General features: G+C 48.4%; 1 protein-coding gene across 1 annotated transcript; it reads left to right on the plus strand.

Annotated features, from left to right (window-relative positions):
• Positions 1 to 1,837: 1,837 nt before the first annotated feature.
• LOC308159607 (F-box only protein 30-like) lies at positions 1,838 to 20,398 on the plus strand. Its single transcript, XM_080533429.1, has 6 exons — positions 1,838 to 1,942; positions 2,268 to 2,664; positions 8,639 to 8,828; positions 8,913 to 9,285; positions 9,723 to 11,695; positions 18,928 to 20,398. The coding sequence occupies exons 2-6, from the start codon at positions 2,339 to 2,341 to the stop codon at positions 19,132 to 19,134; spliced, it is 3,069 nt and encodes a 1,022-aa protein (XP_080389555.1). The 5' UTR covers positions 1,838 to 1,942; positions 2,268 to 2,338; the 3' UTR covers positions 19,135 to 20,398.
• The last annotated feature ends 4,236 nt before the right edge of the window (positions 20,399 to 24,634 follow it).

Raw genomic sequence — 24,634 nt, forward strand, 5'->3', positions numbered from 1 at the left:
CCGAATGGGCTACTTTTGATCACACTGGGCCGGATTTAAAAAAACGCAATTGGCTTGGGTTGGATGAATGAACAGCATTTAGGTTGGCCTGGATATATCTGTCTAAGTTTGGAGGTGTTTTAGACATATCTGTCTAAGTTTGGAGGTGTTTTAGAAATATCTGTCTAAGTTTGGAGGTGTTTTAGACACATCTGTCTAAGTTTGGAGGTGTTTTAGACATATCTGTCTAAGTTTGGAGGTGTTTTAGAAATATCTGTCTAAGTTTGGAGGTGTTTTATACACATCTGTCTAAGTTTGGAGGTGTTTTAGACAAATCTGTCTAAGTTTGGAGGTGTTTTATACACATCTGTCTAAGTTTGGAGGTGTTTTAGACATATCTGTCTAAGTTTGGAGGTGTTTTAGACACATCTGTCTAAGTTTGGAGGTGTTTTATACATATCTGTCTAAGTTTGGAGGTGTTTTATACACATCTGTCTAAGTTTGGAGGTGTTTTATACACATCTGTCTAAGTTTGGAGGTGTTTTATACATATCTGTCTAAGTTTGGAGGTGTTTTATACATATCTGTCTAAGTTTGGAGGTGTTTTATACACATCTGTCTAAGTTTGGAGGTGTTTTAGACAAATCTGTCTAAGTTTGGAGGTGTTTTAGACACATCTGTCTAAGTTTGGAGGTGTTTTAGACATATCTGTCTAAGTTTGGAGGTGGTTTAGACACATCTGTCTAAGTTTGGAGGTGTTTTAGACACATCTGTCTACGTTTGGAGGTGGTTTAGACACATCTGTCTAAGTTTGGAGGTGTTTTATACACATCTGTCTAAGTTTGGAGGTGTTTTAGACACATCTGTCTAAGTTTGGAGGTGTTTTAGACATATCTGTCTAAGTTTGGAGGTGTTTTATACATATCTGTCTAAGTTTGGAGGTGTTTTATACATATCTGTCTAAGTTTGGAGGTGTTTTAGACACATCTGTCTAAGTTTGGAGGTGTTTTATACATATCTGTCTAAGTTTGGAGGTGTTTTAGACACATCTGTCTAAGTTTGGAGGTGTTTTAGACATATCTGTTTAAGTTTGGAGGTGTTTTAGACACATCTGTCTAAGTTTGGAGGTGTTTTAGACATATCTGTCTAAGTTTGGAGGTGTTTTAGACATATCTGTCTAAGTTTGGAGGTGTTTTAGACATATCTGTCTAAGTTTGGAGGTGTTTTAGACACATCTGTCTAAGTTTGGAGGTGTTTTAGACACATCTGTCTAAGTTTGGAGGTGTTTTAGACAAATCTGTCTAAGTTTGGAGGTGTTTTATACATATCTGTCTAAGTTTGGAGGTGTTTTATACACATCTGTCTAAGTTTGGAGGTGTTTTATACACATCTGTCTAAGTTTGGAGGTGTTTTATACACATCTGTCTAAGTTTGGAGGTGTTTTATACATATCTGTCTATGTTTGGAGGTGTTTTATACATATCTGTCTAAGTTTGGAGGTGTTGTGTGTCCGTGTCGTCGACGGGACAGCTGGGAGTCAGTGGCTCCCGACGTCATCACGCCGCGACGCTGTCCTGCTAAGTTCAGACTTCTCTTTAAACAACAACAATAACCCCTACATACATCTCCTTCACATAAGCAGTTTATTATTGAGTCAGCCCTCCGGACAGTATTCGCTGTCTTCGTTAGTTAGTGTCGTCGTTAGGCTTGTTAATTATTATTAATAAACACATACTAACATATCTACTCCCGAGATGCATCGTTGGACTCGTGTTGCTGGCAGAGACACTGAAACAAGACGCCTATGCTAAGCTAAGCTAACACTTGCTGGCAAAGCCAAAGTTATTGTTATGACGTCGTGCTTCATTGTGGGCAGAGTTTTAAAGGACATGATATGATGACGACACGTGATGTTTAACCGCTGGGATTCATTCGGATGGTGGCTGGTACATGGCCATAGGCGGTGAGCATAAAGCTGTTCTGTAGCTGTGACACACCGAGAGGACACCATTACCTTCATGTCTGCTGCTAGTATAAAGTTAAAGCTATGCTGCTTAGCCTAACTCACTTCTATATACATATAGCATTCACCATTTCTCTTTTTGCCCCCCGTAATAACGTTACCGTGAACTGTTGACAACCCACGAAGGGTTGAATGTATATGACCCCTGATCATAACATAAGGGTTAGGGCTGGCTCGCTGCATTCACAGTCTGAATCTGAATCTGAATCTGAATCTGAATCTGAACTGACATTGTTTTCATGTTTGGGGGGGTTTCACTTTTCAGACTTGTGGACCTCCTTCAGCACTCTCAAACTCCATTCCACCCCCCTGCCCCCGCCACCCCCTTCCTAAAACATGGAGCGACAACAACAACAACAACAACAACACACCCACTGCATGACGTGTGTGAGCCACAGGTGTACGGCCAGGCCTGACCGTGGTGGCGGCGGTGGTGGTGGCGGCACAGTGTCCTGCTGTGACCTGGTCACGTGTCCCATGGCGTGCGGAGCCGCCTTCCACGCCTGCAAAGGCCCCGAGCACCGCCTCCTCTGCCCGCTGGAGAGGGTGCCCTGCCTCAACCGCGGGTTCGGCTGCCCCGCCTCGTTGCTACGGAGACGCATGCCCGCTCACCTGGAGGTGTGTCCCGCGGGCGTGGTGTGCTGCACCATGGAGTGGAACAGGTGTGTTACATTCTATAATGACCTGAGAACAGGTGTGTTACATTCTATAATAACCTTAGAACAGGTGTGTTACATTCTATAATAACTTTACAACAGGTGTGTTACATTCTATAATAACCTTAGAACAGGTGTGTTACATTCTATAATAACCTTAGAACAGGTGTGTTACATTCTATAATAACCTTGGAACAGGTGTGTTACATTCTATAATAACCTTACAACAGGTGTGTTACATTCTATAATAACCTTACAACAGGTGTGTTACATTCTATAATAACCTGAGAACAGGTGTGTTACATTCTATAATAACCTGACAACAGGTGTGTTACATTCTATAATAACCTTACAACTAGGGCTGCCACAAACGATTATTTTCATAGTCGACTAGTCACCGATTATTTTAACGATTAGTCGACTAATCGGATCATAAACTGACCCCTCTTATGTCCAGTTGTCCATCTCCCCTATCTCCCCATCCCCCCCTCTCTGTACCTCTCTCCTGCTTCCATCTCCCCTCTGCTGCCGATTTATCTAAACTCATCCGGAAATCCAAGCCATCCACCTGCCAACTTGACCCCCTGCCCTCCTCCCTGGTCATAGCCTCCCTCCCCTCTCTCCTGCCCCTGATAACTACAATCATCCATTCCTCCCTCACCTCTGGTTCTGTCCCATCATCTCTCAAATCCGCAGCTGTAACACCAATTCTGAAGAAACCTGGTTCAGACCCCAACATCTTCAATAACCTCCGTCCCATCTCCAACCTGCCATTCCTTTCAAAAATCTTGGAAAAAGTGGTGGCTTTACAGATTCATACTCATCTCTCTAACAATAACCTCTACGAACAGTTCCAGTCTGGCTTCCGCCCCCTTCATAGCACAGAAACAGCCCTCCTCAAAATCACAAATGACCTCCTGATGGCAGCTGACTCCGGACTCTTATCCATCCTCATCCTACTCGATCTGAGCGCCGCTTTCGACACTATATCGCACTCCACCCTCCTTAACCGTTTAGCCTCCATTGGTATATCTGACACCCCTCTACACTGGTTCCATTCCTATCTCTCTGGCCGCACTCAGTTTATACAGTTAAAATCATTCACATCCCATCCGACCCCCCTCTCCTCTGGTGTTCCCCAGGGCTCTGTCCTTGGCCCTATCCTCTTCATCATCTACCTCCTCCCACTTGGTCTGATTTTCCGTAAATACAACATTCATTTCCACTGTTATGCGGACGACACCCAGCTCTACGTTTCCTCCAAACCCACTTCCACCCTCCCTCCCTCCTCCCTCTGTGCCTGCCTACAGGAACTTAAATCCTGGTTCACTTCAAATCTCCTCAAACTAAACAGCAATAAAACAGAGGTAATTCTCATTGGCTCCAAACTCACACTCACCAAGCACCCCAGTTTCACCCTCAACATAGACAACTCCTTGGTTTCCCCCTCCCCCCAGGTTAAGAGTCTGGGTGTCGTCCTCGACAGCACCCTTTCATTCCACTCCCACGTTAACAACACCATCCGGTCTGCTTACTTCCATCTACGTAATATCAACCGCCTCCGCCCTTCACTCACTCCCAACAGCGCCGCAATCCTGGTCCACTCCCTCGTCACTTCCCGCCTAGATTACTGTAACTCCCTTCTCTTTGGTCTCCCCCACAAACTCCTCCACAAGATCCAACTGGTCCAGAACGCTGCTGCCCGTATTGTCACCAGAACCCCTGTCATCAGTCACATCACCCCCATTCTACACCAACTCCACTGGCTCCCCATCAAACACCGCATCAACTACAAAATCCTTCTCCACACTTTCAAGGCCATCCATAACCTCGCCCCTCCATACCTGTCCGACCTCCTCCACATCAACATTCCCACCCGGTCCCTCAGGTCTGCCTCCTCCATCAACCTGACCGTCCCCCCAGCCCGTCTGTCCACCATGGGGTTTAGAGCCTTCAGCCGCTCCGCCCCTCGCCTCTGGAACTCCCTCCCCCCCGACATCAGGAACATTGACTCTATCATCTCATTTAAAACTCACCTCAAAACCCACCTGTTTACGCAGGCGTATCCCTGTTGATTTGCTTTTCCCGTGCTGCTCTGCTGCTGGCTATGTTTTATACTGTATATTTCTATGTTTTTTGTGTTTTGAATTTTGTGGCTGTTTTTAGATTTGTTGTTGTACGGCGACCTTGAGTGCCGTGAAAGGCGCCATATAAATAAAATGTATTATTATTATTATTATTATAAATTACAGCTTATCGCACAATTACTCAATCGCTCTTATTTAGCTATCATCTTCTAAATCAGCTTCTAAATGTAGCTTGAAGTTGTTAGTTGTTGTTGTAGGCATGTGCTAACTAAAAATAAAGACAATTAAAATGATTGTTCACTCAAAAATAGATATTTTAATGAACTTTGCAGATTTATTTCTGGCATCACTTGCATGTAATGTAATGTAAAGAGTAGTAGAGAGTGCAAACTGCTGAGTAAAATGAGGTAGGCTAGGCACTAGGCAACCAAAAGAATACAAAAACAAAAATAAATACTTGTACAGAGTACAAAAGTTTTGCTTTGCTTCACTCATCTCTGGCATCAAACATACATTTTAAATGTATTGAATAGTGCTGCAAAATAAAAGGAGGTAGGCACTAAGGCAACTAAAAAAGAGCAATTATCCACAAAAAGTAATGTTTGTAGAGAAAAGGTTTGGTCTCAATCAAGAAAAGTGCAGGAGACTGAGCAAAGAAATTGTTTCTCTCCTGTGTGGACTATTCATTCATAGCGAGGAAATGCACGTTGGCATCTTGACAAGATAACTATCCATAGTAGAACGCGCCTTCTTAGCACTGTAACGTTAAGACAACATGTTTAGCTATTTGATAAGTATCGCTTTGATGACAACGTTACAGCACATAACGTAAAATAATGTAAGAAGGCTTTTAACGTAACGATATCGTTAGCCAATAACAAGCTAACTAGCTTACCGAGACGAGCCATCGTTTTCCTCGTCATCTGCCACAACGTGCTTCCTTTTGAGATGCTCGAGCATCATAGACGTGCTGCCATGATAAGCGAGTTTAGCTTTGCAAATTGTATATTTTACATTGTTTTTTTCAACGTTGTGGTTGAAATGCTCCCACACTTTAGACGTACGAGGACGGGAAGACATTTCTCTGTTTGTTTTTCCGGGGATGTCACGTGTGCCCCGGATGAGCGACACTGCGCATGTACATCAAAGACACTGGGAGACGCTAGCCAGTGGCAGCTTCAGGGAAGAAAAACAAATGCTTATCGCTTATTTGAATGATCTTTATTGTCATTGCTATAGTACATGTACCAAACAACGACATTTGGGAGGGGGGGCTCCCCTGGTGCTAGGAAAAAACAAAAAAAACAATCAGCTCCAAAAAAAAACGCGACGACGTCGATTACCAAATATGTCGGCGACAATTTTGGTAATCGACGTCGTCGCGACTAGTCGACTAATCGTGGCAGCCCTACTTACAACAGGTGTGTTACATTCTATAATAACCTGAGAACAGGTGTGTTACATTCTATAATAACCTGAGAACAGGTGTGTTACATTCTATAATCATCTGTAGCACTTTGAGATTTCCTTATGTAAAGTGCATTACAAATGATATGTATTGTTATTCTTCTTCTTCTTATTATTATTATTATTATTATTATTATTATATCTAACAGCATGTGACCTGTAGACATGGAGAATATGAATGAATGAATGAATGAATGGTCTTTATTGTCATTGACATAGTACAGGTACCAGACAACGAAATTTGGGAGGGGTGGCTCCCCTGGTGCTAGGAAAAGAAACGAAAAAAACTAAAGAAAAACAAGAAGGGAAAGGAGCTGGTTTACATAAATAAAGGCTATGTACACTATCCACTATACTATACTGTACATATAAAACACTGTGCTGTACTCTATGCTATGCTATACCTATTCTAACATTTCCTATTCTCTGCAACCTTATGGGTTGTCATATTGCACATAGTGTTATTGCACATTCATTCAAAGTGTCGCAGTTTGCAGGCTTGAAATGTACATATTTGTGCCTCAGCACTACACCTGATTTTCAATCCAGCAGCTGCCATCAATCCGTCCAGACTGTCCAGGGCCCAGAACCTAGGTCTTTGCTGTGAATAGCGGGGGGGGGTGGAGCGGGGGCAGGTAGCCTGTCCTCCCCAGGCCTGAGCAGACGGTCATAAAACCCCCTTCTAGGAATGTGACCATCAATAAGACAGGTCTCTACACAGGTATCTACAGGCTCTCTACACAGGTATCTACTGGCTCTCTACACAGGTCTATGTGTGTGTTTGAACAATGAACATACACCACACTACTACATAGATTATATTTAAGAAGTCCACTCATATCTAACAGCTACTGCAGCATGCAACCTGCAGATATGGGTGTTTATTTACATCTTGCAAGAGGAGCTTCTCTACAGTCAACATAGGGTTCCAACGCATCCAGCCCATCTCTCTATGGGGTTGGTTCATCTTATAGTGTCAACATTCCCCCAGCACTGTGTCTCCTGAAGACACCTGCTTTTTACCCTTTACTGTGTCCCCTAAAACTTCTATTGCTTGCCCTTGTAGTGTTTCTCTGTTTCTCCACTGTCTATATAATCATTTTTTAAAAAAAGTCTAGGTTTAGAAGGATGATGGTGAGAGAAGTAGATTTGTCCTTCTATCACAGAGACTGCCAATGGCCCCTGGCCTGAGCTAGATTACTCTTCCTGCTACGACTGGTGGATTTATGATTCACTTGCTTAGTCAAATGTATCGATTGTAAGTTGCTTTGGAATAAGGCGTCTGCTAAATGCCCCAAATGCTCAAATGTAAATGTAACATTCAGTTATTGTACAACATCACGTGGGTACAGATAAGACAGAGCATAATTATTTCACTTTATAATAATAATAATAATAATACAGTAGACTTAAATAGCGCTTTTCTAGACACTCAAAGACGCTTCAGCCTTGGAGAGAAGGGCGTGAAAGTAACTCTTTATCCGTCACCTGCAGTTTTAATCACATACCAGTCTTGTTATTCATACAGTCTCCAGGGAAACAACGTCAAAGTCAAAGTCAGCTTTATTGTCAGTCCAGTATACATACAGACACACAGAGGGCTGACATTGCGTTTCCCTCTCATCCACGGTGTATAGCAAACAAAAACAATAAATAACAATATAATACAACAAGATTTAAAAAAAACGATATATAGGCCTACAGAAAAATACTAGATAAAAGATTTGAAATGTGTGGTACAATGTACAGGGGTGGAATACAATATGAACAATGACAATAGTGCAATAGTGGTAATTGGCTCAGTTATAATAGAGTAAAGTGGCTAAAGTACGTACATGTCTGTACTGTATGTATGTACAGGTATGCTTGTATGTCCCCATGGGGCGGCTGTGTCTCGGGAGGTAGAGTCGCCGTCTAAAGATCACAAGGTTGGCAGATCGGCGGTTCGAGCCCCGGCTGGCCACATGTCGAAGTGGTGGTATGGTAGCTTGGCCGCCATTGGTGTGTGAACGTGTGTGTGAACGGGTGAATGAGAGGCCGTTGTAAAGCACTTTGGAGCAGCAAAAAAGGCGCTATATAAGTGCAGTCCATTTACCATTTATGTATATATGTACAGGTATGTATGTAGAGGTAGTGGTGGTCTAGTGGATAGTGAGTCGGAAGGTTGTGAGTTCAAATCCCGCCTGAAACCCACACCACTACTAGTGTGCCCTTGAGTAAGGCTAAGTAGCCCTCAGTTACTCCAGGGGGGGAGTGTCCCTGTAATTCGTAATTGTAAATCGCTTTGGATTAAAAGCGTCTGCTAAATGGCAAAATTATTATAAAATTATTAATTAAAATTAGGTATGCTTGTATGTATGCATGCATGAGGTGAGAACATAATATCATGATTGTTGTATTAAAGCCGTGTTTATGTTTCTCCCCAGGTGGCCAATCAGCTGCCTGGACTACACCTCCTACGAGAGCCTGAGCCGGGGGGTGGGGGGGGAGGGGGGGGGGGCGGGGGAGCAGCTGGACATGGCCCTCGCCCTGCAGGACCAGCGCACGCTGCTGGAGTCCCTCAAGGTGGTTGCCATGGCGCCCACGGCGACGGAGAGGACGGAGAGGAAGACGGCGGTCACAGTGGTCACCTCCACCTCCACCCCTCCTCCTCCTCTCCCTTCCTCCACCCCTCCTGTCACCTCCACCTCTCCTCTCCTCACCTCCTCCACCTCTCCTCCTGTCACCTCCACTTCTCCTCCTCTCCCTTCCACCTCTCCTCTCCTCACCTCCTCCACCTCTCCTCTCGTCCCCTCCACCTCTCCTCTCGTCCCCTCCACCTCTCCTCTCGTCCCCTCCACCTCTCCTCTCGTCCCCTCCCGCTCCGCCTCTGAGTCGTCACCTCAGTCGTCACCTCAGTCGAGCTCGTCGGCGGCGAAGGACCAGATCGCCAACGGCATCGACGGCCTGAACGAGGAGCGCTACAGCAGACTGTACGAGGCCACCGTGGAGACGGCCCGGAGCCTGGCCGCCGCGCTGGACGTGCTCAGCGGCGCCAACAGCGGCTCGGACAACAACGTCACGGAGGATCAGCGTCTCCACAGAGGAGGAGGGGCCGCGGAAGGGAGGGGGGGGGAGAGGAGGGGCGACCGCTACGGTTATATAGGTAAAGGCACTATATAAGTCTGTCCATTTACCATTTACTGTATGTCCAGTGATGTCACAGCCCCTGACCTTTGACCTACCCACCCTCTCTGTCTCTCTCTCTGTCTCTCTCTCTCTCTCTGTCTCTCTCTCTCTCTCTGTCTGTCTCTCTCTCTCTCTGTCTCTCTCTCTCTCTGTCTGTCTGTCTCTCTCTCTCTCTGTCTCTCTCTGTCTCTCTCTCTCTCTCTCTCTCTCTCTGTCTCTCTCTCTCTCTCTCTCTCTCTCTCTGTCTCTCTCTGTCTCTCTCTCTCTGTCTCTCTCTCTCTCTCTCTCTCTCTCTCTCTGTCTCTCTCTCTGTCTCTCTCTGTCTCTCTCTCTCTGTCTCAGGCGATCGTCACAACGGCCCGGAAGCTTCCGGAGCTCCCGGAGGCCCGGCGGGGGGCGCGGAGGGCGGTGGCGCGGACGTGAAGGAGTGCTACGGCCAGCTGCGCCAGGCGACCGCGCAGCTCAGGAGGAGCCTGGTGTCGGCCCTGGGCGCCCTGGGCAACACGGTCAAAGACACGGACCCCATCAGCGGCGGTGGCCCGGCAGCCCTGACGGGCGGCGCAAAGGCGGAGCTAAACGGCCAAGGCGGCTCTCTCGACCAATCGGAAGAAGAAGAAGAAGACGAAGAAGCCGCCGCCGCAGACTCTATGAACGTAGAGACGAAGGAGGACGAGGAGGCGAGGAGGCCGGTCGAGGTCGGAGAGCTCAACGACGCGGTCGGCCGAACCGACGATGTCGCCGTGGAGATCGCCGCCGATAACACGGACGGTACGGAGCTGTCAGGTGACCCGCCGGCGGAGAGGACGGGGGAGGGGTGGGGGTGGGAGGGGCAGCAGAGTCTCTGCAACGGCTGTTTGAGTGGGGGGGGCGGGAAAGGGGGGGGGGGGGCTTCCGGGTCAGGCAGATCAGCGAACCAGCCTGGAGGGACCGGTCGCTCCTCGTCGGAAGCGGCCTGTCCTGTTAAGACAGCCTGTCCTGTTAAAACAGCCTGTCCCGTTAAAACAGCCTGTCCCGTTAAAACAGCCTGTCCCGTTAAAACAGCCTGTCCCGTTAAAACAGCCTGTCCCGTTAAAACAGCCTGTCCCGACTCAAAACCGATCGCTACTCCTCAAGGGTCACCCTCCTCTGGTTCCGGTTCCCGAACACAGCAGCCCTCCCCCCCCCTCCTCCTCTTCCCCGCGGCGAACACGCCCGCCCCTCTCGCCCCGCCCCCGGCCGTGCACCAAGTCCACCAGGGCGTCGTCGTCGCCACGCCGCGGCGGCCGGCCGGGCCGCCAGCGGAGGAGAGAAGGTTCCAGAACCACCGCCAGCTGCTCCGGGGCCTAGGGCAGTTCGCGCTGTCCAACGGCCGCAGGGGCCCGGCCTACCCCTCGGAGAGGCCCCTCTACCGCCGGCTCCGGGCCCGACTGACCACGGAGGACAAGGCCGTGGACACGTCCGACCTGGAGCAGGACCCGGAGGCCCTCCGTGGGGGACCCGCGGGCCTGGGGGAGGTGGACCTGATCACGGCCGCGCTGCTCTTCTGCCTGGAGGAGTCTCGCGAGTGCCGGCGGATCTCGGACACGGTCTACGTGGACGGCTTCCGCGTGGACTTCGGCACGCAGACATTCACCTTCCCCGCCGCCATCCTGGTGACCGGCACGCGGGTGGGCGACGTGGCCTCGGCCTCGGCCTGCGACCACGCCGCCCCGCAGCTCTCGTACCCCAGCCCGTTCCGCACGCTCCGCCTGGACCTGGTGCTGGAGGAGGTCCCGCAGGTCCGCAACAACGCGACGGTCGTCCGGCAGCAGCAGCAGCAGCCGCCGTCCAACCGGTTCCAGCACATGTTCTCCTTCGTGTGCGGCCAGCTCTTCCGCCGGGACGACTACTCCTCGCACTTCAAGAACGTCCACGAGGACATCCACGCCGGCCTCAACGGCTGGATGGAGCACCGCTGCCCGCTGGCCTACTACGGGTGCACGTTCTCCCAGCGGAGGTTCTGCCCCTCGCGCCAGGGGTCGAAGGTCGTCCACGACCGGCACCTGCGCTCGTTCGGGGTGCTGCCCTTCCCCGTCCCCGTGGCGGAGGAGGAGGAGGAGGAGTGTTCCGGGAGGAGGTCCCGGTCGGACCAGGACCTGTTCAGCGGGCTTCCCTTCGAGGTGCTGCGGCACGTGGCCCGCTTCCTGGACGGGTTCAGCCTGTGCCAGCTGTCGGCGGCGTCGCGAGGCCTGAGGGAGGTGTGCGCCAGTCTGCTGCAGGCGCGGGGCGTGGTGGAGCTGCGCTGGGAGAGGAGGCGCAGGCAGGACGGGACGTTTTCCTGGCAGGTCAGAGACAAGGTGAGGAACACTCGGCCCGTTCGACATATCTGCCGTTCAAGATGTTAAGGAAGCTTTGTGAGCTTTGAAATGTGGACATGTTTATAGAAATTAAGGTCTTTGGGCTTCTTAAAGCTGTGGGTCAGGAGGTTGGGGAGCAGGGCCTGGTAATAAAATGTTTATGGTAGGGCCTTAGTAAACAGGATAGGATTGAAGGGAGCAGCTTGGGGGATGGCTGGCACTATTACAGGGTCAGAGGGAGGGAGTTTTAAATAGCAGGAACTGGGAAACGACCAAGAAAGGAGATTGTAAGCAGGCTTTCAGCCAGATAACCAACAGGTTGGAATGCGGCAGGGGACAGATGGAAAAGCAGTTAAGGGAAGGTAGAAATTTAGAACCATATATGTAAATCAGCAATAGGGGAAGTGACTTGTGACTTGTGCATAAAAGGGAGGTTGGGAAAGAATTGGGACTTCTTTTTGCAAACAGATTTCGGCTGTGTATTATCGTACTTTACAATAAATGCAGTCTGACTTGAACAATCAACAGCTCTGGTTTCTATGATAATTTACTAGTCAGTAATTGAGTAAAGATAAATAAGATATTGAAGGAATTGCCCACGACAATGTCCGCCGTTCAAGATGTCTGCCGTTCTTAATGCTGACGTTCCCATCGGTTCGCCACGGCCTTTTGGCCCCTAGTCACTGTTTCCGTTTCGTTTGTTTTCTGTTTTGTCTGTCTGGCCATTTCCTTTAGAATTTGGTTTTATGAAAGGCGCAATATATTATATATATATATATATTGTTATTAAATTTGTTGGCGGAAAATATTTGATTTACTGGTTTATATTAACATTCTATTATTCTAACAGGATGATTAGAATTGTTGTTTTTGGGCCTGTGTGATGTCGTATTTCAACCACACTTTCGATCCAAACTCAACTCCTTTTTTTTTTTTTTTACAGTTTGAATCACCAAGTAGTGAAAATACCACCGCTCATCCCTTATCAGACTTAGCTGAGGTGTTGGAACTGAAGAGTATCAGTAGAGTGCAAAAAAGAACAGCATCTGCACAATCAAACACTGTGCAAAAAAACGTAGTTTATTGTGAGCTTTCTGTCATAGACCTTCATAACTACGTTTGTTTGAGTGTGCGGATGCGGTTATTTTGCACAGTTTGAAGGGCCAACATCAACATACACTTAGGGTCATAGACTACCTGCAATGCCCTGTACGCCAATATCCCACCTGTGTGTGTGTGTGTGTGTGTGTGTGTGTGTGTGTGTGTGTGTGTGTGTGTGTGTGTGTGTGTGTGTGTGTGTGTGTGTGTGTGTGTGTGTGTGTGTGTGTGTGTGTGTGTGTGTGTGTGTGTGTGTGTGTGTGTGTGTGTGTGTGTGTGTGTGTGTGTGTGTGTGTGTGTGTGTGTGTGTGTGTGTGTGTGTGTGTGTGTGTGTGTGTGTGTGTGTGTGTGTGTGTGTGTGTGTGTGTGTGTGTGTGTGTGTGTGTGTGTGTGTGTGTGTGTGTGTGTGTGTGTGTGTGTGTGTGTGTGTGTGTGTGTGTGTGTGTGTGTGTGTGTGTGTGTGTGTGTGTGTGTGTGTGTGTGTGTGTGTGTGTGTGTGTGTGTGTTAAACCAGTGGATTTAACCTCTTTCCCTCCTACCAACATGTGACAGGTTCTAATGCTCTGGTCCTCATGTCGGGATCCCATGTCATGATCTGACTTTTCTTTTAGAAAAAATGTTAATACATTTCCGCGTTGTTGAAAATCAACGACAGATCGCTAGTCAACTAACACAGCTTGTTTTGTGAGCCTGCTAACAATGTAAAGTAGTGTTCTAGGTAACAATGTAAAGTAGTGTTCTAGTTAACTAGGTAACAATGTAAAGTAGTGTTCTAGTTAACTAGGTAACAATGTAAAGTAGTGTTCTAGTTAACTAGGTAACAATGTAAAGTAGTAGGGCTGGGTATCGCCACTGATTTCCCAAAACGATTCGATTCCGATTCACAGCTCCCGATTCGATTCGATTCACGATTCGATTCGATTCGATTCCGATTCGATCTAGTTACAATATACATTTTTTGCTTGAATATGAAAGAGATTCTCCGAACTAATGCTATAAATGGTTCAAGGAACCCTATAACATGTAGCATTGTTAAACATATCAATTAATTGACTCCAAAGCAGTTACATGAATGTACTTTTTATTTACATATGACTTTGCTTTTGTCCAGCTCATCTCTATCGTCACATTTTTAAAATCCAAAATGCACCCAGACATCTGACTTTAAGCCTGGTGGTGACTTGAGTGTCCCTGCCATCGCCATGTTTTTAGATTTTAGTGTTGAGACCTCACGTTGCGTGAGATAATGATACATTCTTGTAGCGCGAGATCTGGCCACGAGATCTCGTTGCGGGTTGAAGCTGCAAGCAAAAAAATAAATAAATAAAAAAGATCGATCTCGGGATTTATGAATCGATAATCGCTCATTTAATGAAGATCGATTCAGAATCGGGAAATCGATTTTTTGAACCCAGCCCTATAAAGTAGTGATCTAGTTAACTAGACAGCAGTGGGGGGATTACTCACCGAATTGTGTTGCAGTATTTTGGTTCGACTAGCGAGTTGGTGTTGTGATTCTCAACACACGTTGAAACATAGTTCAAACGTTTCAAAAAGAAAATGATTGGAGACATGAATGTGTCACGTATTCTGGCTGTGTCTCAGGAGGTAGAGGCTGTGTCTCAGGAGGTAGAGGCTGTGTCTCAGGAGGTAGAGGCTGTGTCTCAGGAGGTAGAGGAGCAGGCGTCTAATGATCGCAAGATCGGCGGTTCGAACCCCGGCTGGCCACATGTCGAGGCGTCCTTGGGCAAGACACTGAACCCCAAATTGCTCCCAGTGAGCGGGCCGGCGCCTTGCATGGTAGCTTGGCCGCCATTGGTGTGTGAATGTGTGGGTGAATGAGAGGCCGTTGTAAAGCGCTTTGGATAAAGGCGTTATATAAGTCTGTCCATTTACCATTTACTGTATGTCCAGTGATGTCACAGCCCCTGACCTTTGACCTACCCACCCTCTCTGTCTCTCTCTCTCTGTCTCTCTCTGTCTCTCTCTCTGTCTGTCTCTCTCTCTCTGTCTCTCTCTCTGTCTCTCTCTCTCTCTGTCTCTCTCTCTCTCTCTCTCTGTCTCTCTCTCTGTCTCTCTCTCTCTCTCTCTCTCTCTCTGTCTCTCTCTCTCTCTCTGTCTCTCTCTCTCTCTCTCTCTGCATGCTGGGATGTTTGGTGAGTGTGCGGGTTGGTGGGAGTGTGTTTGGTGGGAGCGACTTTTGCAAGGTTTTCTCTTTGATCTTTTCTTATGTAGTTTATGGTATAGATCGTATATTCTTTAGTTTGTGCGGGGTTAGGGTTGGGGTTAAGGTTTAGGTTTTTGTTTGTTTTTTTGTTTGTTTGTGCGCTAATGGCATCACAGGGGATGCCGGCGGTTTCCCTCCGTCATGGAGTAAGAATACCGTCAGACCCGGGGGTCAGTGTAGAGGAGGTTTTACTCATTGTGGGCGCTGTTGTCGGGCATGGTAACCTGACTTACGCTTCACGGATGAACATAAAAAAAGCGGTTGTTGTTTTTTGAAAGAGGAACGCTTTGTTCATCAATTAGTTGAGAATGGCATTGTCATTAATGATTTATTTGTGTCCGTTTCCCCGTTGGCCAAGCCGTCAACCAGGATCACGATTTCAGGTGTCCCCCCGTTTATACCCAATGAAACGCTGGAGAGAGAGTTGCAGCGTTTCGGGAAAATAGCGAGTGGGTTCAGAAGTGTCGGGTTAGGGTGTAAGGACGAGAGACATGTCCACTCCAGTCCTTAAGGCAGGGGTCACCAACTATATTTGTCCAAGTGCCAGAATTTTTCAAAGCATACACTGTGGGGGCCGGACTTTAATATATATATACGTATATATAATTATAATTATTTTATTTAGGCATACTATTGTATATAGTACTATTAGCATATTACTGTTTAATATTTTCATTTTCTTACTAAATTAATGTTATTAATGATTATTAGCCTATTATCAGTGTGAACAGACTCCTGACACCTATTATCCAACCAGCCACCAGGGGGCAATCGAGATATTTTGGCGTGCTGTGTGCCAAACTAAGTGGGGATCTGAAAGAGGTTATGGACAAAACAATGAAAATAATTAACTTCATCAGAGGAACTTCCAGTACGCAGCATCGCCTGTTCCGCAAGTTTGTGCTGGAATCTGAAGCCATTCACGAGGACCTCCAGCCTGATTTTAAGAAGTTGGCGTCAGAGGGGAGATGTTAGTTCTCTCATTAACAAAATGTGAGTATTGCAGACATAGGATTTTATTGTTGCTATGTTAAATGGCATGGTTTATTCATTGTTAAAGTGTAATTTAATGACCTGGTTATTATCGTTTTATTTGATATAGGCTACAGATGCCAGGCGATACCAGGATGCCGCGGTGAACGTTTGACTGACCGACTTGAAAACAACATTTCTGGCAATGAAGGCCTATCATTTGCCATGCTATTTTTTTTATTTAAGTGATGTTAATCTTTTTCCTTTTCTGACTGAGAAGTTAGTTATTTAAGTCACTGTTAATGTTACGAAATGTTAAACAAGAGCAACAAAGAGTGAAAAATAAAATAAAACGAAATGTTAAATAGGCCTATGAGTAGGCTATGTGAAAAAATAAAATACAACGAAATGTTAAATGAGAGCTATGAATTTGTCCTCATTCTTGCATGAGAATAGCGCTACGTCTGCCGCATTCCATTTAATAAAAGAGGGGAATTAGTTTCAGCTTCGCTACTGCTATTTAGTGCCCAACCAGAAGCAAGGCTGCAGCTTTGTGAATGAGGTAGGTCTGACTCCTCCTGCATTGTAAGAACTATATGAATCTATGATGTATGTTCTAAACGGTATTTCCCTCATTTTCGGAAAAAAAAAAAAAACGTTAAAAAACCCAGTAAAAACATGAATATTCGGCGGGCCCGATGGAAAGCTTTGGTGGGCAGCATCTGGCCCGCGGGCCGCCTGTTGGTGACCCATGCCTAAAGGAGACAGGTGCTCATGTTTCTGGTTTCCCCCACACAGTCGCTAGACATATCTTTCAGAGTGAAGCATGATAAGGGCTATTACATGGTTTATGCGAGCTCTGGGAATATGAAGTGTTTTGAGTGTGGGTGCGTAGGACACAAGCGCTCCGCCTGTCCTCACAGAGCGGGGCGGGGGGGGAGGAGGCAGAGGCAGGTACGAGTGGGCAGGGAGGACAGGAGGAGCGGAGGGCGGGTGTGGTGCTGGCGGAGGTAGAGGCGGGAGAAGGTCAGCGGGAGGCAGCGGGTGTGCTGCCCGAAGTGGAGGCAGGCATGAGTGGGCAGGGAGGACAGGAGGAGCGGGGGGCGGGTGATGTGCAGGCCGAGTTGGATGCAGGGGAAGGGCCGAGCGGGGAGAGAGGGCAGGGGGAGCCGGTAGAGGCTGCAGAACAGGAGGTTCGCGCTGGGACAGATAAACCTGCAGTAGGAGCAGACTGCCCAGTCGCGAGTGGTGCTGGTAGCGGAGGGGTGGCTGCACAGCAGGGTGAGGGAGAGAACTGAGAACCTCGATAACGAGGAGACGGACTCTGTTTCTGACTCTGTTTATGACTCTGTTTATGACTCTGTTTCTGACGTTGAGTCAGAATTTTCAGTAGCTGACTCACAAGGTGACATGCAGGGCTTAAAGTTCTCCGGCACGGTGCCGGATTTCCGGCGCGGGGGAATTTTGAGCAAAAACAATATTTAAAAATCACATGCTATTTGTTTACATCGTAATTTAAAAAGTCATCTTCAGCAAAGAGACAGTTCCGCCTACCAATGGTAACACATTGCTCAAGCCAACCAACGACTTCTAGCCAATCGGAGGCAGAGTAGTGGGGCGGGCCTTAAGAAGTTTGAATGAGTGTAATGATAGCTTGTAGAGACGTTCGCTTTTAGCAGCCCGCTATCTCGCTAACTTTAGTAAGAGTCTATTAAAATGGAAGCCAAGTTTCTTAAACCTGGCGAAGACACAGATATACTAGAACGAGGAGTAAGGAATAAATGGCGCTGGGCATGGATAGAGGAGAGTAGTGACGGGAAGCCTTATGGGACGTGGTGCCTCAAACTGAGGGAGCTAGGTGCTTGTTTCTGTACGCCGGGCTCAAAGAAACTCGTCTACGGCAGTGTAGTATATACTATAGTATAGTAGTGGGAAGAAGGTTATTGCTCGACATGCCTCAGATCCCGGTCACCAAGCTTCGGTTCGAGCGCTTGCTCATACAACAACCTTGCCGGGAGCGACGGCTACAGGTACCACTTCATCTTCAATGACCGACCGTGTTTGCGAGCAAAAGATCCAAGTGTGCGCATAGCTGAACATGATCTGTCTTTCACAATGGCTCAGCCACTCGTCGATTTGTGCAAGAAGCTATCAGAAGACAAAAATGCACTGACAAAGGTCCCTGTACAAGTCCCCCTGTGAAAAACGGACAGGTGACCTCCAGTGGAGGATTATACATGGGGCCATAGCCACCAATAGACATCTGGTGCACTTGAACCCAGACATAGTTGAGGACTGCCCGTTTTGCTCAGCAGGGGAGTCCTTACAGCACCTTTTCATCCAGTGTCCAAGACTGAGGGGCATTTTTAGTCAGCTGGAGTAGGTTTTTTATGGGGTTGGGAAACTGTCTTTTCTTTTAAACTTTTTATCTATGGTCCACGATATTCAGCGGCAAAAAGGTTTTTACATTATTTATCAGGAGTGGCGAAACTGGCCATATGGAAAACTAGGAAGAATTGTATCCAGGGTCAGGGGTCAGTAGACCCACTCCTAATGATGTGTGGATTGCTGGCAGCACGCCTCAGGCTGGAGTTTGTTTTTTTTACCAGTTAACTGATAACTTAGATGCTTTAATGAGTATTTGGGGTATTGGGGAAGTTTTATGTTCTTTGCAACAAGGGCTGCTGGTGCTAAATTTTTAAGTTTGTTTTTTTCTTTTCTATATTTTGAAATGTGGTCCTTTTTTTGATTTTGGCGGTTTTGCTTTTCTTATGAAGTAAATGAAATAACCTGTATGTTTTGAAAGGTGAATAAAGAACATTTTAAATCTCAAATCTATCTTTCTCTCTCTCTCTCTCTCTCTCTCTCTCTCTCTCTCTCTGTCTCTCTCTCTCTCTCTCTCTCTCTCTCTCTCTCTCTCTCTCTCTCTCTGTAGGTGTGGAGGTTCAGCACGGCGTTCAGCCCGGTGTGTGAGTGGCGCTTCGCCGAGGTGGCCAGCATGTCGGACCACCTGAGAATGTGCCGGTACAACACAGTGGAGCGCAAGACGGAGGCGGTGCCGCTCCCCTCCATGTGCACGGCCCGGGACGGCCTCTCCCTGCTCTCCGTGCTCAAACTACAGGAGCAGCAGCGCCCCGCCTAGCCTAGCCTAGCCTAGCCTAGCCTAGCCTAGCCTCCCCTCGCCACGCCACGTCACGTCACTGTGGAATTACATACCATCGGGTTGGTTGGTAGATGTATTTTTTATATTGAGAAGAAGAAGAATAAAGACTGTCTTTAGGGTGTTTTGTGGAAGTAAAAAGAAAAAAAAGAAAAAGAAAAAAAGAGAGTCTCGAGGTATGAAACGATACTCGCTTGACACGGTTCCACGGTTCCAACTGCCTGTCTCTCCATAGGAGGTGTACATGAATGAATACAGTTTAACATTTAACTTGCATGGTTTGGTGTTGGAAATCATGCTCTTATTTTGGTAACATATATTTGAGAGAGAGAGAGAGAGAGAGGGAGGGAGGGAGAGAGACGGAGACGCAGAGAGAGACAGAGAGAGAGAGGGAGAGAGAGAGAGAGAGGGAGAGAGAGAGAGAGAGAGACAGAGAGAGAGACAGAGAGAGAGAGACAGAGAGAGAGAGACAGAGAGAGAGAGACAGAGAGAGAGAGAGAGAGGGAGAGGGAGAGAGAGAGGGAGACAGAGCGACAGAGACAGAGAGAGACACAGAGGGAGACACAGAGAGAGAGAGACACACAGAGAGACAGAGAGAGAGGGAGAGACAGACAGAGAGAGAGAGAGAGAGACAGAGAGAGACAGACAGACAGAGAGACAGAGACAGAGAGGGAGAGGCAGACAGACAGACACAGACAGACAGAGAGAGAAACAGACAGACAGAGAGACAGAGAGAGAGAGAGACAGACAGAGAGAGACAGACAGACAGAGAGACAGACACAGACAGAGAGAGAGAGACAGACAGACAGACAGAGAGACAGAGACAGAGAGAGACGTTGGAGGTTTTATTATTGTACGTTTCTGTGACATACCGACCAAACAGAGAAAGATCAAACCTGTTTTCACTGTGTCCTGCCTTGCCGTCATAGCCATGGGATGAGCAGGTTATTTGCCATATCGCACCATTGTTGCATAACAGGAGTTATGCTAGCACTTTAATAAAATTAGCAAATCCCAATTTATTTCGATTGACGTAGGGATTCCTCTATGTTATGCCTTTATAGTGGGGTCAGAGGTCAGTAAGGGAGAACTGAACTTGAGAGACAAGATGTCTTCCTGCCTGGGTGGGTCGGACAAGGAACAAACACACACAAGGAACAAACACACACAAGCCAAAACAACAGAAGAAGAAGTCACACACGGTCACATCAACTTTTGATATCCCACCATGCATCATACCAACACACCATGCATGTGATTTTGATATCCCACCATGCATGTGATTTTGCTGCCGTTTAATAAAAAGTCTTTACTACAGTCTGTGATCTTTTTTTGGGGGGGGGGGATGACTAATACAGCTTATACACACACACACACAGACACAAACACACACACAGACACAGACACACACACACAGACACAGACAGACACACAGACACAAACAGACACACAGACAGACACACACACAGACAGATAAGTCAGATACATTAGACTTATACAGCGCTTTTCTAGACACGCAAAGACGCTTTACAAACTGAACAGATCGAGTAGTAATAATAGAAAGAAACGAAAGGTAAATAGAAGAAAGTATAGGGGCCTAATAAAGGTAGTGCTGGGGACACATGGGAAGGGGAGGGGGAGAGGGTTAACTGGTGAAGGGGAGGGGGAGAGGGTTAACTGGTGAAGGGGAGGGGGAGAGGGTTAACTGGTGAAGGGGAGGGGGAGAGGGTTAACTGGTGAAGGGGAGGGGGAGAGGGTTAACTGGTGAAGGGGAGGGGGAGAGGGTTAACTGATGAAGGGGAGGGGGAGAGGGTTAACTGGTGAAGGGGAGGGGGAGAGGGTTAACTGGTGAAGGCGAGGGGGAGAGGGTTAACTGGTGAAGGGGAGGGGGAGAGGGTTAACTGGTGAAGGGGAGGGGGAGAGGGTTAACTGGTGAAGGGGAGGGGGAGAGGGTTAACTGGTGAAGGGGAGAGGGAGAGGGTTAACTGGTGAAGGGGAGGGGGAGAGGGTTAACTGGTGAAGGGGAGGGGGAGAGGGTTAACTGGTGAAGGGGAGGGGGAGAGGGTTAACTGGTGAAGGGGAGGGGGAGAGGGTTAACTGGGGAAGGGGAGGGGGAGAGGGTTAACTGGTGAAGGGGAGGAGGAGAGGGTTAACTGGTGAAGGGGAGAGGGTTAACTGGTGAAGGCGAGGGGGAGAGGGTTAACTGGTGAAGAGGAGGGGGAGAGGGTTAACTGGTGAAGAGGAGGGGGAGAGGGTTAACTGGTGAAGAGGAGGGGGAGAGGGTTAACTGGTGAAGGGGAGGGGGAGAGGGTTAACTGGTGAAGGGGAGGGGGAGAGGGTTAACTGGTGAAGGGGAGGGGGAGAGGGTTAACTTGTGAAGGGGAGGGGGAGAGGGTTAACTGGTGAAGGGGAGGGGGAGAGGGTTAACTGGTGAAGGGGAGGGGGAGAGGGTTAACTGGTGAAGGCGAGGGGGAGAGGGTTAACTGGTGAAGGGGAGGGGGAGAGGGTTAACTGGTGAAGGGGAGGGGGAGAGGGTTAACTGGTGAAGGCGAGGGGGAGAGGGTTAACTGGTGAAGGGGAGGGGGAGAGAGGGTTAACTGGTGAAGGGGAGAGGGTTAACTGGTGAAGGCGAGGGGGAGAGGGTTAACTGGTGAAGGGGAGGAGGGGGAGAGGGTTAACTGGTGAAGGGGAGGGGGAGAGGGTTAACTGGTGAAGGGGAGAGGGTTAACTGGTGAAGGGGAGGGGGAGAGGGTTAACTGGTGAAGGGGAGGGGGAGAGGGTTAACTGGTGAAGGCGAGGGGGAGAGGGTTAACTGGTGAAGGGGAGGGGGAGAGGGTTAACTGGTGAAGGGGAGGGGGAGAGGGTTAACTGGTGAAGGGGAGGGGGAGAGGGTTAACTGGTGAAGGGGAGGGGGAGAGGGTGAAGGCGAGGGGGAGAGGGTTAACTGGTGAAGGCGAGGGGGAGAGGGTTAACTGGTGAAGGGGAGGGGGAGAGGGTTAACTGGTGAAGGGGAGGGGGAGAGGGTTAACTGGTGAAGGGGAGGGGGAGAGGGTTAACTGGTGAAGGGGAGGGGGAGAGGGTTAACTGGTGAAGGGGAGGGGGAGAGGGTTAACTGGTGAAGGGGAGGGGGAGAGGGTTAACTGGTGAAGGGGAGGGGGAGAGGGTTAACTGGTGAAGGGGAGGGGGAGAGGGTTAACAGGGGAGGGGGAGAGAGGGTTAACTGGTGAAGGGGAGGGGGAGAGGGTTAACTGGTGAAGGCGAGGGGGAGAGGGTTAACTGGTGAAGGGGAGGGGGAGAGGGTTAACTGGTGAAGGGGAGGGGGAGAGGGTTAACTGGTGAAGGGGAGGGGGAGAGGGTTAACTGGTGAAGGCGAGGGGGAGAGGGTTAACTGGTGAAGGCGAGGGGGAGAGGGTTAACTGGTGGAGGGGAGGGGGAGAGGGTTAACTGGTGAAGGGGAGGGGGAGAGGGTTAACTGGTGAAGGCGAGGGGGAGAGGGTTAACTGGTGAAGGCGAGGGGGAGAGGGTTAACTGGTGAAGGGGAGGGGGAGAGGGTTAACTGGTGAAGGGGAGGGGGAGAGGGTTAACTGGTGAAGGGGAGGGGGAGAGGGTTAACTGGTGAAGGGGAGGGGGAGAGGGTTAACTGGTGAAGGGGAGGGGGAGAGGGTTAACTGGTGAAGGGGAGTGGGAGAGGGTTAACTGGTGAAGGCGAGGGGGAGAGGGTTAACTGGTGAAGGGGAGGGGGAGAGGGTTAACTGGTGAAGGGGAGGGGGAGAGGGTTAACTGGTGAAGGTGAGGTTGAAGAGGTGGGTTTTGAGGGCCTGTTTAAATGTTGGGAGGGTGTTGGCCTGTCTGATGTGGTTGGGGATGGCGTTCCAGAGGGACGGGGCTGTGGCTGAAAAGGCCCCATCACCCCAGGTCTGGAGCTTGGTCCTGGTGGTCTGGAGGGTGGTTTGGTCGTCAGACCTGAGGCAACGGGAGGGGGTGTGGGGGGGGGTTGAATTGGATCCTGTTTTCCTTCCTGGATCTTCCTAGCCTTCAATCTCTTTTGTCTTCAGTCTCTTTTGTATTTTGTGAAAGGTTTCCTCTGAACTCTGGTTCGTCAGTGAATCAGACAAGCTCCAACAGATGTGTTAGTTATCTATTGGTTAGTCGTAGTTAGTTAGTTGTGTGTTACTAGGGGCGGCTGTGGCGCAGGAGGTAGAGTCGCCGTCTAATGATCACAAGGTTGGCAGATCAGCGGTTCGAGCCCTGGCTGGCCACATGTCGAAGTGTCTTTGGGCAAGACACTGAACCCCAAAATTGCTCCCAGTGAGCGGGCCGGCGCCTTGCATGGCAGCTTGCCGCCATTGGTGTGTAAATGTGTGTGTGTGTGAATGGGTGAATGAGAGGCCGTTGTAAAGCGCTTTGGGGCAGCTTTAGAGCAGCAAAAAAGGCGCTATATAAGTGCAGTCCATTTACCATTTACTTAACAAGTGTCTGATTTGAGTGTTTACACACTTGGGGAGGTATTCCATCAACGTCGCTAAAGTAAAACCCAGGCTTATTTCTGTAAACAACGTAAGACTTATAAAAAAGTCCAGGCTTATATTGATAAGTCTTGCTGAACTAACGCAAGCTTCATTATGGCCATTTGGTATGGAGGACGGATCGTGCCACATTCAAATGCAATACACACATCGGAATGCAATACACACATCGGAATGCAATACACGTGTAACACTAAATACAATGCAAAAATACGGCATATTTGTGCCAAAATGAAATCAATGTGTATTACATTTGAGCGCAGCGCATTACATTTGGTCATGAGTGTATTCCATTGAGCATGTGTATTACATTTGAGTGCAGCGTATTACATTTGGTGATGAGTGTATTTCATTCGAGTGTTGCCACGGTGCTAATTTGCATTGCTTTTCGATATCCGGTGTAATTTGCATTGTATTCCATTCCGACATGAGTTTTTGGCACGGGGGGGAGAGGGAGCTGGAAGAGACTATAAAAACTAAGATCTGTAGTTTGCCGTTTGACATTTTTGTCTAATCTGCAAGTAGGAGGAGCCTCTGTCCTGTATATATTGAATAGACCAGGGGACATTTGGCTCATACATGCGACTAGTGAGAACACCTGTCAGTCGTTCGCATTAGTGGTCGTTAGTGGGAGGGGCTACAAGCCTGCTAGTTGTCAGCAATTACTGAGTCTCCATTAATCTCTGGCCTGTTTGAGAGCGACAGCCTCCTGGCACTAAGACTCGTGACAACAAGACAAGGGAGTCTATCTGTGGGAGTCTAAGGCTCGTGACAACAAGACAAGGGGGTCTATCTGTGGGAGTCCATCGAGGAAGGCCTGAGAGGAAGCCAGGGTACTAAGTACCTTCTTTTCCAGTTGTTTGTAGTGTTGCTGTCTTCTCTAGTCACCCCGGTCTACTGAGTGCGCTTAGCTACTCCTAGTTCTGTTGGTTCCTTAGCCCTCTTCCCCTCTACAG

This window comes from Nansenia antarctica (genome assembly GCF_963989245.1).
Source record: "Nansenia antarctica genome assembly, chromosome: 6".
Taxonomy (NCBI): domain Eukaryota; kingdom Metazoa; phylum Chordata; class Actinopteri; order Argentiniformes; family Microstomatidae; genus Nansenia; species Nansenia antarctica.

What these genes read in the sequence shown, in the direction of transcription:
- LOC308159607 (XM_080533429.1), top strand. Translation starts at nt 2,339, where the DNA reads ATGGAGCGACAACAACAACAACAACAACAACACACCCACTGCATGACG. An exon ending in CAACGTCACGGAGGATCAGC is followed by an intron (nt 9,286 to 9,722) that starts GTCTCCACAGAG and finishes TCTCTGTCTCAG; the next exon opens with GCGATCGTCACAACGGCCCG. An exon ending in CCTGGCAGGTCAGAGACAAG is followed by an intron (nt 11,696 to 18,927) that starts GTGAGGAACACT and finishes CTCTCTCTGTAG; the next exon opens with GTGTGGAGGTTCAGCACGGC.